Here is a 19,220-nt window from a genome sequence, read left to right as displayed (position 1 = left end):
TGTTGAAATTATATACTTTCGACCGTCGGAAATGATCGAATATTTCATTAAGAGTGCTCATTACTGAAATTATACAATATACACATAGTCGCATTCGTGGGAAATGTTTAAGCAAATTCGACTCGAAGAGCCAATAAACGAAAATCTTTGTTAGGCGCTCGTTTGTTACAAATCTAGATACTGGAATCGCATTTCTGCAGTTACAGGAGTCATTGCGTGACGTTTTACAATCACCTACTTTGTCGTTCATTATCATAATTAAAATTACTCGGAATATTCAAATGAACATCCGCCTATTCTAGCATGCCATAAAATAGTCTCATTGTCTTCCGATTCCTATACATATACAATCAGGGTCATCCGCGATCCGCATTAACTTCAACTTTCCCCTGATCAAAATCTAGTTCACATTTCTTTACAAAATTCACTTACGTTGCGCGCGTTTTAGTTCCGAAGTTTCTCCTCTGTAGAAGAGGCACAACGTTACAGTGTAACCCTTCGATCTATTAATCGCATAAACACTCTTGGAAAATTCGGTTAGGATTACAAAAGACCCCAGAGTGTCTCAGCAGGATCCGTAGTGCCGTCGATCCAACCCAGGGGGCGACGATGACGCTCCTGATCGCAACCAGGTTTCCATTCTAACGTAACCCATGCACCGTGTTCTGTTTACAGTCTTACTGCGGTCGCGTCCATCATCGTCGCTAGGTACGCTCGTTTCCCCGCTCCCTCGGTTCAAGATTATTATGTTCCGCACGATTGTTTGGTGATGTACGAAGGCGTGGTGCGTCCGCGTGTTTTCGAAGGCTGGCTTTCGCGCGACGATTGATCTCGGTAGTGGCCGTTGGCCGGCAGTGATCAACCATGATTCTGTGGTACACAACGATCTGCGGGCTTTCGGTGGCCGTGCTCGGTGTCAATGCTCTGCACGCGAAGGATCCGTTGGCACACCACGGTAGATGCGAGCCGATCACGATCGATCTATGCATGAACATACCGTACAACGAGACGATCATGCCGAACCTGATGAATCACCAGAAGCAAGAGGATGCCGGCCAGGAGGTGCACCAGTTCGCGCCCCTGGTCAAGATGAAGTGCAGCCCTGACCTTCGGTTCTTCCTGTGCACCGTGTACGCGCCCGTGTGCACCATTATCGACAGAGCCATACCCCCGTGCAGATCGTTGTGCGAGAGTGCTCGTGCGGGATGCGAGCGTCTGATGAACAGCTTCGATTTCGACTGGCCGGACAATCTCGACTGCTCGAAACTGCCCGAAAACGGCGGGCCGGAGTTATGCGTCGGGCACAACGAGACCACGCCGCCGGAGCCGTCGGCTCCGGTCTATCCGCCGCCGCGAATGCCTGTCCCGGAATTCCAGCCGTCCTGGACCGGAGGACCCAGACCGTTCGGCAGCGGTTTTATGGTCGGCGCCAGAGATTTCGGCTTCGTTTGTCCCCTGCAGTTCAAAGTGCCGCACGAGCTCGGATATTCGTTGAAGGTCGGCGACAAGGTAGAACTTAATTGCGGCGCGCCTTGCGACGGAATGTTCTTCTCTGAAAGGGAACGACGATTTTCGAGGGCCTGGGTCGGCAGCTGGGCGTCCGTCTGCGCTGCTTCCTGTTTCTTCACCTTTTTGACGTTTCTCATCGACACTGATAGGTTCAGGTAAATAGAACGAACGACCACGGCTCACGTACGACACCGCTCCGGAATTCTGTGATTGTGCGGCAAAACAGTCGTGCTTCTTAGAATCGTCCGAATTAAATCTTGACCGACGGCCGAAAAGTGCTGCTTCACGAAATAATGGGGATAATGAATGGGAATTCGGGGTTTACTGCGTTCATATAAGGAACGCAATTACAGCTGTATAAGTCGGTGATTATTACCTGGAAAAGGGCGCTTTATGGTCGAAGCATACTATTATATGCCAGGCCCGATCGTGCTGACAACAGTATTGGCCGAACGGCACGAGAGCGACGCGCATAATGTGAACACTCTGATGTAAACCAAATGAAAGAATATCTCGGCCTTGGTGCACGATCGAGCCCGGCATGTAAGTGTGTTTCGACCCTTAACTGCGGTGGCCTTGACCTTGAAACACTGGTGTAGAGGGGAGGGTCTCGAGTGACATGCTCTTTGTCTATCATGTAGGACAATCGAAATTTGAAATCGATGAGAAAGAAAGGGTTGTGTTTGTTGTGTTAGATTTGTTCATGTTATATTTAGTCACAGTTGAGTACTGATTTAGATTAGTTCATACCTTAGAGAAAGTGGGATTGAAAGTTTAATCGGGAATGTATCGTAAATTAATTGTGGTCAAGAAACATATATTTATTTTGTACTTTGCCTGGTAATGAAACTTTAATGTCCACATACATTGTTTTGCCTTCCAATCATAGAATTATTTGAACTACTTCGAATGTTACATGTAAAACAATTTCTCATGGTGAGCTTGAATGTATATCAAGAAATGTATATCATTCGGTAAAGAATAAAATTGCAAATAATACTGTGTTTGTTGGATAATTAAAATATGGATATTTATACAAGGATTTTTATCATTGGTTTGCAGGACCAAGGATTACGTTAGAACTTATATTTTCTGTTAGGTAGTGTACTTTTGAATTAATCAATAACATATTTTTTGCTCACCAGTTCTATTTCGCATTTATATATGTATATGAAGAAGTTGTAAATTCTAAAGAGGAAAAGTGTATTGACCATTTCTGTCTATTTTTATCTTTGACTAATTAATAATTTTTTTATTTACTTACCTAGAAATTCTTGCATTCAATTCTATTGCAACATCCATAGCAGCAATTTAATTAAATTGTAATTGTATACACCATGGGATACTCTACTTCAATTAATCACCATTCCCCTTTTATTGTGTCCGTATATCAGTTTTTATGGTTGAGAAATCATCCAATTAGCAGATTAAAATGGTTGTTTTATTATACTAACCATGGTTAAGCTTATAATCATTGTAATTGCCAGAACAGATTATAATTACCATTGTCTATTTCTATGAATCATGATCCTAAGAAGTTTGATAGTTCTGCATTGCAAAAGGTATTAATGTTTCAAATATACTAAATAATGTTTTATCTGTAGGTATCCGGAAAGACCAATTATCTTCTTATCAGTTTGCTACCTTATGGTAGCACTGGTATATGTAATTGGTTGGGCAGCTGGTAACTCGATCGCATGCAGAGAACCTTTCCCACCTCTTTTAGAGACAATGCAAATGGCATCAACGATAACGCAAGGTACCAAGCATAAATTGTGCACGGTACTATTTATGGTGCTTTACTTCTTTGGGATGGCATCCAGCATATGGTGGGTCATCTTAACTTTGACATGGTTCCTAGCTGCTGGTCTGAAATGGGGCCATGAAGCAATAGAAGCAAATTCACAATATTTTCATTTAGCTGCTTGGGCAGCACCGGCGATAAAAACAGTTACCATTCTTGCAATGGGGAAGGTAGAAGGTAAGTCTAATTCTGCTTTAAAAAAAGAGATCATAATTACTATAATTAATTATTGTACATAATCTTGATTACGAATATATTTATTATTGCAGGAGATATACTATCTGGTGTATGCTACGTAGGACTTTGGAATGTGGAAGCTTTACGCGGATTCGTTTTGGCACCATTATGTGTCTATCTTATCCTTGGAACTGCCTTCTTATTAGCCGGATTTGTTTCTTTGTTCCGTATCCGTACGGTAATGAAACACGATGGCACAAAGACTGACAAATTAGAAAAATTAATGATTCGTATCGGCATATTTTCTGTACTATACATAGTTCCTGCGTTGATTGTCATAGCTTGTTTATTTTACGAGCAAGCGTACTTCGATCAATGGATGTTAACATGGAATATGGAGATGTGTTCTAGACCCGGGCCACAATCTCTGTACTCTATACCATGCCCCGTTGGCGAGCGTACCCGTGATGTTGGGAGGCGACCAGAGTTTGAAGTTTTTATGATAAAATATCTAATGGCTATGATCGTCGGTATAACTAGCAGCTTCTGGGTATGGTCGAGTAAAACATTGACTAGCTGGCGACAGTTTTTCAATCATATAAAGGGTCGTCGTGCGGAAGCGTATGTGTAAAGACTCATAATTCCATTACAACAAAGCTTGTAAAGTTTTGTTCTCCTCAATCATCACATCTGTCCATTGATATCACTTTTGGATGATAATCAACCAAACTAATTCATAATGATATCCATTTCATCGCAGTTGATAATATTTAAACGATTTATGCGCTAAGTTTGACTTATTCAAAGCAAATCTAAATGAGAAAATATGATCTTTTTTTATATTTTATCGATGCATGATTAATAACAATGAGATTATAGGTAGGTGCCGTGCCAAAATACTCCATTTGTTTTTTTTCTTTCTTCTTCTATTGAGACGGTTGTATGTTTCTTTAAGCTACTTGCGAACTTTTCCATTGTATTTTTCTAGAAGTTTGATAAGGACACTGTATAAAATGTTAAAACTAATCGTTGATGATTAGTTTCAAAGTATTATTAGACAAAGTTTGCATTATATTTTAGGTAATGTATACTTCCTTCGTAACTTCGCAGAATTCATGTCTAATATTATATTGTTTACGTTAAGTTAAAAATGCTCAAACTGTTTGCAAACGAAGTGTTCAAAGTTTATAAGTGTAGTTTTCTACTATGCACAAAGCAAATGGTTGATACTGCCTATCATGTCTTCAAACCTTCCAATTTAGGTTTGATCGATAAGATCATGAACAATTACGCTTACTAATCTCTCGAATGTGTTTTATAATTCTACGAAACTGTGTTTAGAGATATTTTTTGTACTATTTACTAAGATTCGATCAAACGTCCGAAGCTTTTTACTTGTCTAATTATTAAACAAGAATTTTTGTATACTTATTCGTTTCTAACAAATTTTTCGAAACCTTATCTTTATAAGCTACAACCGAGGCAACCAGGTCTTTGAAAAGTGTAAAATTAATTCTTAAGACATACTCTATATTAGATTAACTAAATTGTATATACTTATATGCATTACTTTTAGTATGTACTATAATATATTTTTAAAAAGTTATGTACATATATATGTCTGCCAAGGAATTGGCGTTTTTGTATGTTTCCTATACGTAATCAAAATACTCGTATGGCCCGTTAAAGCAGGTACACAATCGAGATTATTCGGTAACGACTCGCAAACCGGGTGTAATTATTGTTCCAACATAACTGATCAATTCGTCCATTGAAACTGTCGAGCTTTTGTGTATGTAATGTATTTACGGCAATCAATTTAAAAAAAATAACTTTAAAAGTGCTGTAATTAAAATGGCCGTATATACAACACTGTAGTTGCGCAAACTATCATACATGAAATATACGTGACGTTGTGTAAAGTAATTACATATAACTATTATATTCTTTATATAATAAACCGGAATATATACATAAAAACATTTCAGACATAGTATATTTATTTAATGAATTTATGTTCGTTTACAGATGTGTAATTACGTTCGATTAAAAATGCATGTATATAGTATGAATATTATAGAAGGTAATAATAACTATTGTGATGAACCATTCAACTAGATTCCGTTGATTTTACTTTGTATGGTTTAAGTAATCCAATTTTTCGTAATTTTCGTACAAGTATCGGTGTTAGTCCTATCGTGATCGACAATCGTACTGGTGCAAAGAGCTTGTGAACGCTGTACGCCAACAAAAAGCTTGACGAATTATTTAATATTTTCTCTAATGCATCATTGTCCTGGCAGATAGTTTTAACAAGAGGTGATAAATCTACTCCACTGAAATCAGTAAATAATTTTATGTGTATCTAACGATTGCGTAGGTACCCGTGCACGAGTCCCAGTAATCATTAGTCAGATTGAATTTACCGTTTCGTTAATTATAGAAAATATAAAAAATGACATTTTTAGAAATTCAATACATTCAGAATGGCAATTTTCAGTCGTTACATTATTTTTTATTGAAAAAGTTCATCTCATGGTAAAACTATAGAAGTCACTGTCGTTCTGAGTGCGTTAAATTTGGTCTAAGTACAAAATAATAAATTGCAACAAGATTTATCGTACAACTAACCTAATTACAGCCGAATAACACGCGCCAAGAGATATTAAGGAGATCCCTATGTGAAACACAAAAACGGTGGATCCGTAATCCCTCGCGATCTGCCTGAATCTTTCCTTCTTGGACACATCCGTCGTTTTCTGTTGGTCTTTGGATTTTTCAGGTGTTTGCGTCGAATATCTCATACTGAAGATATAATTTGGTTGATACAGGTTTTTCAAAATAATTCTCGCTATGATGGCTTGACTTGCAGTACCTGAGTGACAGATTACAATTTCCACACTGTTTACCTAGTCCGTAGCAGAGGTAGCATGCTCTGATAATTTTTGCAATAATTACAATACATTACTTGTAAAGACCCGACTAACTTCGTTTCTCCCATTAATTATTAGAGCATCTAGCGTTGATAATTACACGCGAATTGCACAAGATAAAAAATCTACAGTTAGAACAGATTTATCGAAATAAATATAGACGAGTTATTCGTAATTCGTTAATTTCCCCCACCATTAGCCCGAATATCGTAATTTTCTCTTCGAAATTCAATATATGTGCTGCGGTAAATGCGATAGAAAGTTTCAATCGTCGGTTAATATTTCTTTGAACGTTTACTAACTGCTTGTGTCCAAGTTTGATTTCGGTAAGCGAACGTTTCGATAATGCGACTTTTGCATGTCCTCGGCAATGTATTTTCCATCCCTGGCCCACTGGCCACCCGGCATATTTAAATGAGTCGATTTGCCACTAGAGCAAAAAGGTTTCGGTACGTTGGTCTGCATCGTACTGCATAAATTCACCGCCCCGAAGCAATCGTACGAGTCCACGTGTGAATCACCGCAGGTGACGGGGATGCTGGCACGTTCCAATGATTTCGACGATTGCTCGGTGCAGAATGATGTGCGATTAACACCCTTGCCATAGATTAACACCGGTGCGGCGATGTCTCGAGATCTTTCAGGCGTAAAACGACTGGTTTCGCTCGCAAATATTTCAGAGACGTTCGTAGGAAGCGGTAGAGTAGGAGGATCAGGATAACGTCGAACGCTCGTCATGTGAAGAGCTTTGATGCGATTTTGGTGCACTGCTGCATACCGCGTGCATTGCATTTCGCCGAACGAGGCATTCGCTAGAAAAATGAAAAGTTCTTCTATTTAGACAAGTGTTCAATCGCGGTCTATTAATTGAATAATTTTGTGCCATTCATAATAACGATTCCTGTTGCGGGAGCTACTTCATTAAGATCTTAGAAATTAGGATTGCTGATTACGTACCTGTCCGTATTTTGATTTACGATAGCATGACGAATAAATTACTAATCTCGTTTCTTTTCTAGCCTGTTTATTGAAAAGGAAGGTCACATTTCCCGGCATTGACTGTAGTAGACTCATATTACTTTAAAAAGCGCCGTAGTTGCAGAGGAATTTTAATGAATGCTAATTATGTAGTTTTTAAGTAAGGCATGTACACATACGATAAGGACAAATCTAATCTTTTCAAGGCAAGAAATATATTGTCATGTCATATTTCCGTTGATATTACATAATTAATTGTATGCACTTGCACGGAAAAATGTTTCGCAATGTTGCAAAATAATCGCGTTCTTTCTCAATGGATACAACAATCACATTTATAGGAAAATCGAGTTTGATAAAAGTAAGAAAGAATTGAAAGAATATAAAATAAATGCGCTTTGCAGATAATGCTAATTGATAATGTTTTAATAAATTTTGACTTGTCACCGAACGATGAGACTTGTATGCTCGCAAGTTCCCACAATAAGATTCGTTTAACATGTCAATTGATGGACATAATCGCAGATCATAATTTTTATATAAATATATATGTATTGTAAATTTCATACCTGCATGTGAAACACGAGAAAGGCATGTCAATATATCGGGAGAGTTACTGATACGTGATAACGCCATCGTAGAATTGATATGACACTATGAAGCAGCTGTTTGCTTCGTCGCGACACTCGTTCACTGTTTAATAAAGATGTTCTGGATACGTACAAAATTTAATGAATTCATCCGGACAAATAAGAAAGATTGGGAAGAAACCGGATATTTAAAATATAACGCAGTCTCTGCAACACTACTTAACCTAGAACACTCCACTACATTCATATAATTCGCAAACATACAAGCTATGCATGCATAGTTCTCGATATTCACGCGCATTCACACAACACATAGAAAATTATTGTAATTTAAGAAACGTCATTCAAACCGGTTAATTATGTGTGTAGCAACAAAGTCATAGATTGGGTGTACATCGTATACTATTTGGTATATTCCGTGGGTATACCTACACTATGTATTGATCTTACGACATATATGCATAGTATAGGTATCCTTACACCATATGGTGTAAATACCTACTGGAATTTGTATCGATGGAAAACGAAGCAGTGACAGAAAGTGACAGTATCAGTAGCTACAGAAAATTTTAAAGTGATGCCAATGGGCATACATAATATTATAATACATCTGCACACAATATCTGTATGAACCTTAAGGAAAAAGTATGCTGTGAATGGCCATCCACATGAGAACTGCTAGTCATGGCATTTAGAAATCCTCTAGGAATGATCGGATAATGCGTCCAAGTTTTTCATTGGCCAGACATTTCAATCTAAAGCGGAAGCAGAACATTTCATTTATTTACAATTTATATTCATATTCATATAACTTTTTTACGACAGAGAATTCAACACTGGAAATAAACTATACTCCAAACCTCATATTGTCTAGTTAACGTAATGATTTTAAATTGAAAACATTATTTATAAAAATTGTGAATCGATCTACAATCTTTTTCGTTGAAAATCGATTTTAGAATCGATTCAAGATTTAAAAATCGATCTGACAGATCGAAAATCGTAAATCAAAATGTCGATCTTTGAATGATCGATCTTTAGGGCATCAAGCGGCGGGATGCCACGACACTATGATGTCATGTCGCCACATTTAGATGCCAGATCAATTTGGTTATCCAACAAATTCAAGGTAAGAGGACACATTATTTTGATATTTTTTTAAATATTTATTTAGCACTGTTTTCTTAAACTGTAGCTCCGTGCAGTGAACGGTACTCGTAGGAATAACGATTTGAAAAGAACGTGTTTCTAATAGGTTCGAGAAATACAACTCCTTTTTGTTCGTTCGGTTTCAACGAGCAATATTGGCCGTAACTAGAATGATTTTATGTGCGAAAAAAAAATAAGCCGTAAGAAAGGAATAACATTTTTCTGTTTGGAGCTTCGTTTACGAGAAAATCGAGTTTGAAAATTGTTACATGCTCGCACGTAGCCGGGTCACTTTCGTTGTCCCCTGTAGTGTATAAATACATTTAGCAACATGGCTTCCGACTGCTCTTCTTGTTAGTCTGTTTGTATCAGTCGAATAGTAAGCAAACTGACAATAAGAGTAGCTGGTAGTTACCGAGCTGAACACAGAACATAAACATTGCGGAGGACAATGAACGTGAAAGTGTAAATGAAAGTGATCATTCCGTGCGCAAGCTTGTAATAATTTCGCATACAAACAAAACAGCATTGTACCCATGTAAATTTGTGTGATTTTAAAGTAATGAAACTTACAGATGCCTAGATGGATGAAAGTCTCAATTGGTATACCATTCGTCTTCTGATCAAGATCTATTTGAGGAGTTTAACTCCAGAAAGGTAAGCAAATACATTCTGTTCCTATACTTGTCAATTCATCCTATTCTTCATCGCACTGCACGCTGCTATTTTGTACCTTCTTTCAGACGAGCTGCTACATTAAGAAAATCTCTGTTGACGGAAAATGCCATTAAGCAGAGTATTAAAAAGCATGTCCTTCAATATTCTGACAATGAGGAGAAGGATAGCTATGTACATAATTTTCTTAATTCAACCAGTAGCAGTGAAGAAGATGGAAGGTGTTGCATACTTTTAAATATCAAAAAGATACAGTATGAGAACTATATTGTAAACATATGGTATCACGGACAAAGTTGAACAGAATAATGCAGTTGATGAAGAAACAAAAACTCAAGAAAGATTTCAAAACAGAGGAAGTATCGGGATCAGACTCTGGGAATAGCGTCCACAGTATTGTGCATGAAAACGAATCACATGATATTAGCATGCCAGAAGAACATAATAGTGATTCCAGAGTTTATTCCTCCAATAAGAAAACAAGGGAATCACCGCTGGTTACCTTGTGGTAAGCCCAACAGACAAATGTCTTTAAATAGTTCGTTCAATATAATTTTTGAGAAGCATGTTACAAAATTATGTATATTCAATCCTTTTTAGGCTCTTTAATGGATGAGAAAAAAATGGAATTTCAAACAAAAGATTGAGGTTGATAATATTGATCAAATAGATGTGCAAAAGAAAGTAAAGTGAAACATTTACAGAAACAGCTGAGCAAATCAAAAGTAAGTATGATGCTTTGATATTTGATATTGATTATATTTTCATTCTCTGTGTTGTGGATTTTTAGTTGCTGCTAGAAGCTGGTAACACCAATCTGTTAACGGACGAAGGCAGGAAATTGCGTGAAAATATCACGATATAAGAAGAAGTATTCAAGTCGCAGTAGAATTACAGAATACTGCGCTCATGCGAGATGTGAAAGGAGGAGCATATGCTTCTGAGGCAGTAGTAGTTTGTTAAAAAACATGGTGATAACGACATACATCATACTGTTTCGCGAATTCAAATTGAGAGTCACTTTCGTCATAGACAATATCCTTATTCTTTCTCGGTCAATATAATTGAACGAATTTTTTGAAGATATTCCTCTGTTAGGTTTCTTCTATAGACTCATCTCCGGTTTTCAAGTTGGATGCATAAACTCTGGAATCACTGTTGTGTTCTTCTCACATGCTAATATCATGTGATTCATTTTCATGCACAATACTGAGGACACTATTCCCAGAGTCTAAATCTATCCTCGTATTTCCTCTGTTTTGAAATCTTTCTTGAGGTTCTTTTCTTCATTAACTGCATTATTTTGTTCAACTTTGTCCGTGATATCATATGTTTACAATATAGTTCTCATACTGTATCTTTTTGATATTTAAAAGTATTCAACATCTTCCATCTTCTTCACTGCTACTGGTTGAATTAAGAAGATTATGTACATAGCTATCCTCCTCCTCATTGTCAGAATATTGAAGGATATGCTTTTTAATACTCTGCTTAATGGCATTTTCCGTCAACAGAGATTTTCTTAATGTAGCAGCCCGTCTGAAAGAAGGTACAAAATATAAAACACATGGAAGTCATCAATGTGATAAAGGAAAGGATGATTTGACAAGTAAGGAGACAGAAAGAATTTACTTACTTCTCTAGAGTTAAAGTTATGAGAAACAGTTGTTTATGTTTTCGATTACGAAAACTTGTTTGAACGATCTTCCCTTATTAGAAGGCGAATCTCGTACTGTATTTAAGTTTGCATGCGTGCACAAGTTTGTATGATAAACTATAATTTGAATATTTACAATTTCATTTATGTATATGTATTTCTATTGTTAATTATGGAATATGGATTAAAGAATCTAATAAAGTTATGGATTAAAGAATCTAAAAGGAACCCTTTCACAAATTCTTATTAGTTTTGTTCGACTTTGATTCCTGCGTAATTATCTCCTTATATTTAGATTTTCATTATCTTATGGTCATTTTCAAATCAGAATGTCGCATATATGAAATGCATTCTATCAGCTTCAATTTGAGACCTCAAAATCATAAAATCTCAATAGAAAAATATTTAAATATTATTTTTTATTCAAGTGCAAATGATTCTTACCGTTTTACATATAAAAAACTATAAATTTTGGCAACGATGAAAAAGGGTGAACAAATTTGTCGATAGCAGTGCCTCTTACGGCGAATTTTGGTAGCTTTCTTGAGGGATCCGTACAGCGCCAATTGGGGTAGTGGCAAAACGCTCAAACTGTTAGGCGAATTCGACTGTTGGTAATTTTGGTTACTAGTTTAAGTGTTTTTCCACTACTACAATTGGCGCTGTACGGACCTCTCAACAAAGCTACCAAAATTCGCCATAAGAGGCACTGTTGTCGACAAATTTGTTCACCCTTTTTGATTGTTGTCGAAATTTATATTATTTCTTATATGTAAAACGCGAAAATCATTTGTGCATGAATGAAAAATAATATTTAAATATCTTCCTATTGAAATTTTGTAATCTTAAGGCCTTCAATGAAAGCTGGAAGATTGCACTGTACATTAAGTATATTCCCATTTGAAAATAATTACAATTAGAAATCTGAATATAACGACCAAACTTCAAATCTGCTCATCCGTCTGTATCAATTTATCACGGCAGTATTATAGTAACTATATCGCACGTGCAATTGATTTCAAATGCTTTAACCGCAAACCGTTATGACCTATACATTGCAACCGAGAATAATTTTATGATCAGAATCGGCTCGTAAATTACAATAACGTCCGTTCGGTAACTATAATTCGATAACATGTATTTTAGAATTGTCCGTTCGGAATGCAGTCGCGTGTAAAACGAACGTGCCACTATTTACGAATCACATCAATTTGTACCTATCCGGTTTGGAGATTGCGCGATCTTATTTGTGTAGCGTTCAAATATGCTGTAGATTATCCTGATCCATGCCAGTTTAGGGGAAATGACAATTGCAGGGGTTCTGTAATATTAAAATAATTTAATTGTATAATTCGATAGACAGTAACATGGTTTACACGAATGACGTAATGCCACATCGAAGTTGTTGCACCTGTCGTGGTCGCCGTTTGGACAAGGGTCTACCAACAATGGAGGACATTTATTGTTCTCGCGGAGTTACAGTAATATTTGCTTGCGACAACCATCGCTGCGTACTATAATCGACCATCGATAACAGAAGAACTCCGGTAAATCGTAAATCGTAAATCGAGGGACCGGTTAAACAATTCGTCTGCGTTATATTTTTTGCCCGCGGCTCCACGTCACAATCTATATTTGCTTATAATTAGTAATACAATAGGAATAACAAGAAACCTTTTATAGTCTCGCGTTCCTACAACTCAAGAACCTTTGCACTCGAGACAATCAGTGTCCGGAGATTCATTCGTGGGACGTACTCGCCGTCAGATGCTGAACACTGATTATTTCGTAATAGGGAGACTCTACACGTTCGCTGCCAGATGTCCAAATCCAACATTGTCCGAAATTCTTTCCGATTTTCGCTCGATATCACTCTAAGATGGAGCAAAAATCTGCAAAATTCTTGACCCTTACACACCACCGTCTTTTGGTCATTTCCGGCCGATACGAATTTTATTTTTTCGCATACAATTAGTTCTTCGTCTAAGTCTTTTACTTCTAATTCCAAGACCGGTTTTGCTATATAATTGAGAATAATGTTAAAATACTGTAACATTTACTATGCGCAGAGATAGAAAGAAATCTCGTGCCGCAGGACAGGGCCAGAATGTGCTCTACTGTTTCGAAACGTGATGTTATCCTCATGAATATGAAATACAATATTCTAACAGTACAATGTAAACGGTGAAAAATGACCACGAAGACTTTGCGCGTCGCTTGAAATATGGGTCGCGTGAAACGGTCGGGCAGTGAACGCACATTGATCTTCAATATTCGCTACTGCTGCTCCTAGTCTACCTTACAAACGTAGAAACTGAAGGAAAGAAGAACATATCAAAAGAAGGAACGCACGCAAGAATTTCCTTCGACGATCGATAAATACCATTCTCTCATGAACAAATTTGTTTTGTGTTACACGATACAAGAATATCAAAAAAAAGGATCATAGCTTTGATCGCGGGAGAGACATCCCATCACGTTTCGTCGCTTCCATCCACCTTCCTCCATTCGCTCACGAAGACAACTTTATTCCACGCTTGCTTCAGACCATTATGATCTACGTTCCGGTCACTGGCCGTTGGTCGGGACTGTACAGAAATTGTTTAGCGGGTCTCCGACAGTCCTGGTTGGTCGCGTCAACGAAACACTGGACAAACGAAACGAGAGTAATCGGCGACCATTCGCACGGCATTTCGTCCGCGGGAGAAAGAGGGCACGCGCGATCCAGCCGAACCTCCCGCAACAGGAACCGTGCGGCCGTTCGCGAACGCAAGTGCCGTCCCGCAGTTAGACATCTACCGGTTAAAATATACAGAGAAAGAGTAACCATCGTGTAGCGTAGTCTCGCGAACCGCGATCGTTCGCTAATACGAGAATGCAGCGCGTACATTCGGAGATAACGACACAGCGAGAACGCGCGAACAATCGACTGGGTTGTAGACAAAGGGTTGGTCAACGAGGGATTCCGTGGCTGGTAGGAAAATGATGGGTCAGCCATGCGAAGCAGGCTCTGTTCAAGTTTTGTGTCCCTTTCAGATCGGCCTCGAGTTGTTCAAGAAGAAAGGTCCCCGCCTCTAGTACTCTCCGGCTTCTTCGGGTTCGCTAAGCTTCTCTCTTTCACGGTCTCGTCGTTGAACTCGCTGTGCCGTGGCTACCAAGTATGCACGCTTGATCTTACAATTAAAGTATAGTCCAGAGAGCTCGCTTTTTTTCTTTATTTTCACGATCACGGTTCGCTGTCCCCGAATCCCACCGGGAAGAGGCAAACGACGAGAGGGAATTCGCTCTTTCAACGGTATTCGGTACGAACTGGCTCCGCCGTGAGGTTTTACCAGCTTGTTAAACGTTGCAGAAATTGTACAGGTTCAAGGTCCGCGCGCCTAGGGTAGCGTGTAACCGAGGTCACGCGTTTGCCGCGTTGGTGCTCTCGTCCTCTTTGCTCAGCTCTATCAGCTTCTCCAGGGAAAATTGGCGCGCCCTCGCCGCCCACACTTCTCCGTTCGCTAGCACCCTGCAACAATAAGAGCCGTATTTTAAGGATGTTATCCAACGGAGGCTGCTTTTACGAGTGCGAGGGGTGAAACGCGACGGCTGCCGCGCCGCGCGTTTTACGTTTATTTCATATTAATTGGGGGAGAACTTCTTGCTACTGAAAAATTCTATATAACAAAAACATCTGTATAAATATATATAAAAAAATTCTACTGTAACAACGAGTTGTATTCGTTGAAGAAGATCTATTAAACATGAATGTTATTGGACTATGGATTTTATGTATTTATTGTAGAAATGAGTGGACGTAATTTAAAACGTCGGACAAATTTTAGAAATTTAACATTGTTCGTGTTTTATCTTAGACTTATTAAAATGATTAAAGAAAGAGAGGAACTCCTATTTTGGCTCTTCCCTATCGCAATTGATGAAGAACATTTTTAATTGCACAAAGATCCGCATAAATTCTTTAATTCCTTTGAAATTGAAACAAAGTTTGATTCTTCTGTTAGCAAAGTCTAGAAACGAAAGTAAACGAAGGCATAGAAAATAACAAAAATTTTAAGAAAATGAGGAAGTGCTAATCGACTCAGTTGTGAAAGAAATCATAGTTCAAAGGGTTTACAGAGTATTACAGTATATTTCGTCAAATATAATTAGTAGATTGCGCGGATTTCACGTTAAACGCATAAATTTAAAGATAGTTCAGTTGGAAAAGTTATCATCAGACTGTGCGGATTTTTATGCAAAGAAATTGTCCATACGAATTGCAAGAAATGGAGACTAAATCTCAAGTTCGCACTTTCATTAATCCTTCTAACAGATTCAAAATAATAGATCGACAATTTTTAAATTCCTTTAATCCTTACAATATTTCCAATTACAACTACCCAATTTTGCCATAAACGTACAAACTCCGCAGTTATTGCAAATAAATGAAACGAAGTGATGCAACTTCAACTACGCGTTTCAAATGTATTACTATCCCCTTAGAATCTAGAGTCTGGGACGCTTTAGCGTTCTCCGGAGGCATTATCCTCCCCCGAGAGCCGCGTTCTAAAGGATAGCCCGGACATACGATCGAAGGAATGAGTCCTGCGGATGTATCGATCGAATACGTACCGTCTGGTGTTCTCGCTGACCAGCCTATCCGGCGCTCCGTAGACCGGCGAATTAGCATAAGGATCATAGCCGAGGACAGAAAGCATCGGCGCGATGTCCGGCATTTCTCTGACTACGTCGTCCGGAATGTGGCCGACCCACTTGGTCAGTGCTTCCAAGTTGACTGGCTTTATGATCTGATCCGACGACCTCTCCACCCTGCATTCCGAAAATACAGAATTTAGTATTCGATCGCGGCAGCGTGTCGATCGTCCTTTTCCGTCGACCGGTCCCCTCATTCCCGACGAATGACATCATTCTCGGACGAACGAGACACGCCGTTACCGCCGCATATCGGTTCTCTTACTTGCTGAGAGGCACGCCGCCCGGCTTGTTAATGAACTCCTCGTGGTGCATGACCGACTCGTTCCAAGGAACGTCCAGGAAGTTCAGTATCTTCTTCATCCATTGGCGCGGGTGCAGCACCAGCTGCTCGTACGGCACCATCAGACACTTGCCCGACCCGATTTCCTTGCACTGGCCGTACATCGTCGAGATCGCGTGGTTCCACTTGATCAGCGACTGCCTGTACGAGGACAAGTCGAACCCGGTGATGGTGACCTGGAAGACGACGCGCCATTGTCATTCGATACTCGATCGCGATCGGCAACCGGGAACGAACGTGACCCTGCGATCTCGCGTTTTCAACGCGGAGAGTGCATTCGTTCGATCCGACTACACGCATCGCGAATTCATTACGTCAGCCTGTGTTCGGACAGCCGGCTAAAATAGCCATTCACGGTACTAGTAATTCGTGAGTCATCGTCGGAAGCTGTTCTGCCGGTTAGAAACCGAAGTCGGCTGCGCTTATAATGTTCCGTATCGCAATAGTGTATGCAGTGGCTCGCGAAACTGTTCGGACACCGATTGAAACGGAATACAGTGATGTTTACCTAATTGTCGCCCAAATTGTGCGCTAGAATAGACAATTTGGGAAGAGGAGACGCGATTATTCGAGCCTTGCGGCTCGTTTTTTGTAATTACCAATTGTCAATAACTATAAAAACGAGCCGCAAGGCTCGAATAATTGTATCTCCTCTTCGCAAAGTGTTCATCTTTGTGGACAATGTGAGCGTCAATTAGGGAGACATTATTGAAGCTCTTTCTAAATTCGACCAGATCACTTGGATCTTTTTTTTATTGGGTTGGCAACTAAGTAATCGCCGATGTCAGTTATAGATGTCTCTCACCCCATTTTTATGATATCCGTAAATGTTATATTATAAAATTATTATTATTATTATTATGTTATTTTTTATTATCCGTGAATGTTAGCAACTGGACAAATTGAATGCAGCGGTCAAGGATAAGCGACCAGAATTGGTCAATCGTAAAGGTGTCATTTTCCAGCAGGACAATGCTAGGCCGCACACGTTTTTGTCCACTCGACAAAAATTGATGGATATTGGTTGGGAATTGATGTTACATCCACCATATAGCCCTGATCTCGCGCCATCGGATCACCATTTATTTCGATCCCTGGACAACTCCCTTGGTGGTAAAACTTTTAACGACGATGACGCTGTAAAATCTCACTTAACTCAGTTTTTGGCCGAAAAGGATCAGACTTTCTACGAGCGTGGAATTTTCAAGTTGTCGGAGAGATGGCAAAAGATCATCGAACAAAATGGAAAATACATTACAGATTAAACTTCGTTCCAAGTAAAAAAAGATTTTTTATTTCATTGAACAAATCGGCGATTACTTAGTTGCCAATCCAATAGTATGCTCGCATCTACAAGGTACACATTGAAATAATCGTAAGAATCTAAATAATAATAATAATCCTAATTTCGCAGTCGCATAGATTTGCACAGATACGTTTAACCAAGACATCGAACTTCGAATTCTGCAAGAAATGTGATCGAACGTCGCCGTTCGCATGCTTGAATCTGTAAGACGCATTGAAGCTGCAGGACGCATTCAACGATCGTGCTCGTTAATTTATTTCCAGCGGCTTTGAAAGATGAGCAACGAACATATTATTCGTAATAAAGTCCATACGGACGATCCTTTAACGCTCCCTTGTCGTTGTGCCCGGCATTGTTGGTATGTTAGTTAGTCCTGCCCCGCATGATGTGCATTCATGCGCACGCTTTTATGCGGAAACAAGGCATGCACGTAGCGGAGCGTACGTTAGCAGCATGTGTGTTCTGCCGCGGAAGGATATTGTATGAATTGTATCCACAGCCGCGCGATTGTACGGTAATAAGTTTCCTTGGGAATACCGCGGGACCGCAGGATACTTTATTCCGTTTCGCATCGATCCGCGTGTTACCACTGTATTTTGTTGCTGGAAAGAGAGAGGTAATTCCCCAGAAGCCCGCGCGACACGCACACCAGTAACCCGTCCGATTGTCCCGTAAACGCATGCAAACATGGGACGGACAAACTGATGACAAAATGAACGCGTTTTATGACGCGAAACGTTCACTTTTGAGTCGGATACGGAAAAAGCAGCGCTCCTGTTTCGCGTGCAAACAACGACCATCGCACTGCTGGACGTTTCGCTTGAAAATTATACGGCGACATCTTAAAACAAATAGAACTTCCAGTTACGTATTAAATGCCCCACCGTCGACCGAGTAACTAGTTGCACACTTTTTTTATTATTATTTTATTTATAATTATTGAGAGCATAAAACTGGGACTTCCATTGGGAATTGTTCATTATATTTCTATTGAATTGTATTTAGTTACGGGAATAACTTTAATACTTTTCACTGTTTGATCTTTTAATTAGAATTTTTATTTAATTAAAGAAGGTATAAAATATGTTCTGTCTTTATGAGATGTCTGCGTTAATTGACACTGTTCAACTCGGTGAAAGCGATTAAAAAAGACAAAATATATTATCACATGTCTTCACGATTGAATCACATATCAGGTGATAAATAAGAAAACTATTTGCTAGATTGACTTTTTTATTCAACCTATTTGTTGAAATTCAACAATTTCTCTAAGTACTCCCTATTAAAAATTCTGATATATTTACAAGACAAAATACATTATCACTTGCCTTCACGATTAAAACATATCAGGTGGTAAATAAAAAAACTATTTGCTAGATCGACTCTTTTATTCAACTTATTTGT

The 19,220-nt window shown here is 38.9% G+C and overlaps 4 protein-coding genes across 8 annotated transcripts; 2 read left to right on the top strand and 2 right to left on the bottom strand.

The window, feature by feature from the left end:
* The first annotated feature begins 485 nt into the window (after positions 1 to 485).
* On the top strand, positions 486 to 5,477 carry fz (frizzled class receptor). Its single transcript, XM_033483164.2, has 3 exons — positions 486 to 1,664; positions 3,114 to 3,490; positions 3,583 to 5,477. The coding sequence occupies exons 1-3, from the start codon at positions 865 to 867 to the stop codon at positions 4,119 to 4,121; spliced, it is 1,716 nt and encodes a 571-aa protein (XP_033339055.1). The 5' UTR covers positions 486 to 864; the 3' UTR covers positions 4,122 to 5,477.
* On the bottom strand, positions 5,473 to 8,633 carry LOC117227693 (uncharacterized). Of its 5 annotated transcripts, none has more exons than XM_033483168.2 (5): positions 8,494 to 8,633; positions 7,971 to 8,094; positions 6,726 to 7,235; positions 6,122 to 6,365; positions 5,473 to 5,826 (listed from the first exon to the last, which is right to left on the bottom strand). In XM_033483168.2, exons 2-5 carry the CDS (start codon positions 8,035 to 8,037, stop codon positions 5,601 to 5,603), a joined length of 1,047 nt encoding a protein of 348 aa, XP_033339059.2. In that variant the 5' UTR covers positions 8,038 to 8,094; positions 8,494 to 8,633; the 3' UTR covers positions 5,473 to 5,600. The 5 variants fall into 5 exon arrangements, with proteins under 5 accessions (XP_033339059.2, XP_033339056.2, XP_033339058.2 ...); XM_033483165.2 differs by having other exon boundaries at positions 7,971 to 8,112; positions 8,494 to 8,623; XM_033483167.2 differs by lacking the exon at positions 8,494 to 8,633 and adding an exon at positions 8,342 to 8,448.
* A 326-nt stretch (positions 8,634 to 8,959) lies between these two features.
* LOC117227694 (uncharacterized) lies at positions 8,960 to 11,700 on the top strand. The gene is made up of 5 exons (XM_076526205.1): positions 8,960 to 9,120; positions 9,716 to 9,797; positions 9,884 to 10,323; positions 10,416 to 10,540; positions 10,606 to 11,700. The coding sequence occupies exons 2-3, from the start codon at positions 9,724 to 9,726 to the stop codon at positions 10,113 to 10,115; spliced, it is 306 nt and encodes a 101-aa protein (XP_076382320.1). The 5' UTR covers positions 8,960 to 9,120; positions 9,716 to 9,723; the 3' UTR covers positions 10,116 to 10,323; positions 10,416 to 10,540; positions 10,606 to 11,700.
* A 1,091-nt stretch (positions 11,701 to 12,791) lies between these two features.
* Positions 12,792 to 16,717, bottom strand: LOC143260439 (protein-tyrosine sulfotransferase-like). Its single transcript, XM_076525801.1, has 3 exons — positions 16,433 to 16,717; positions 16,087 to 16,284; positions 12,792 to 14,983 (listed from the first exon to the last, which is right to left on the bottom strand). The coding sequence occupies exons 1-3, from the start codon at positions 16,612 to 16,614 to the stop codon at positions 14,875 to 14,877; spliced, it is 489 nt and encodes a 162-aa protein (XP_076381916.1). The 5' UTR covers positions 16,615 to 16,717; the 3' UTR covers positions 12,792 to 14,874.
* Between the last annotated feature and the right edge of the window lie 2,503 nt (positions 16,718 to 19,220).

Source organism: Megalopta genalis, chromosome 1 (assembly GCF_051020955.1).
Source record: "Megalopta genalis isolate 19385.01 chromosome 1, iyMegGena1_principal, whole genome shotgun sequence".
In the NCBI taxonomy this organism is placed as follows: Eukaryota; Metazoa; Arthropoda; class Insecta; order Hymenoptera; family Halictidae; genus Megalopta; species Megalopta genalis.
Note: the sequence above shows the minus strand (reverse complement) of the source record. Positions and strands in the feature narration are given on the sequence as shown.

Excerpts from the sequence above, each read along its gene's own strand:
- fz (XM_033483164.2), top strand. The coding sequence starts at position 865 with ATGATTCTGTGGTACACAACGATCTGCGGGCTTTCGGTGGCCGTGCTC. Across the intron at positions 1,665-3,113 it reads ATCGACACTGATAGGTTCAG|GTATCCGGAAAGACCAATTA; the intron begins GTAAATAGAACG and ends TTTTATCTGTAG. Across the intron at positions 3,491-3,582 it reads TGCAATGGGGAAGGTAGAAG|GAGATATACTATCTGGTGTA; the intron begins GTAAGTCTAATT and ends TTATTATTGCAG.
- LOC117227693 (XM_033483168.2), bottom strand. The coding sequence starts at position 8,037 with ATGGCGTTATCACGTATCAGTAACTCTCCCGATATATTGACATGCCTT. Across the intron at positions 7,236-7,970 it reads TTCTCGTGTTTCACATGCAG|CGAATGCCTCGTTCGGCGAA; the intron begins GTATGAAATTTA and ends TCATTTTTCTAG. Across the intron at positions 5,827-6,121 it reads TGTTATTCGGCTGTAATTAG|TGGAGTAGATTTATCACCTC; the intron begins GTTAGTTGTACG and ends TACTGATTTCAG.
- LOC117227694 (XM_076526205.1), top strand. The coding sequence starts at position 9,724 with ATGGATGAAAGTCTCAATTGGTATACCATTCGTCTTCTGATCAAGATC. Across the intron at positions 9,798-9,883 it reads AGGAGTTTAACTCCAGAAAG|ACGAGCTGCTACATTAAGAA; the intron begins GTAAGCAAATAC and ends ACCTTCTTTCAG.
- LOC143260439 (XM_076525801.1), bottom strand. The coding sequence starts at position 16,614 with ATGTACGGCCAGTGCAAGGAAATCGGGTCGGGCAAGTGTCTGATGGTG. Across the intron at positions 16,285-16,432 it reads GGCGGCGTGCCTCTCAGCAA|GGTGGAGAGGTCGTCGGATC; the intron begins GTAAGAGAACCG and ends TTCGGAATGCAG. Across the intron at positions 14,984-16,086 it reads GTCAGCGAGAACACCAGACG|GGTGCTAGCGAACGGAGAAG; the intron begins GTACGTATTCGA and ends TTATTGTTGCAG.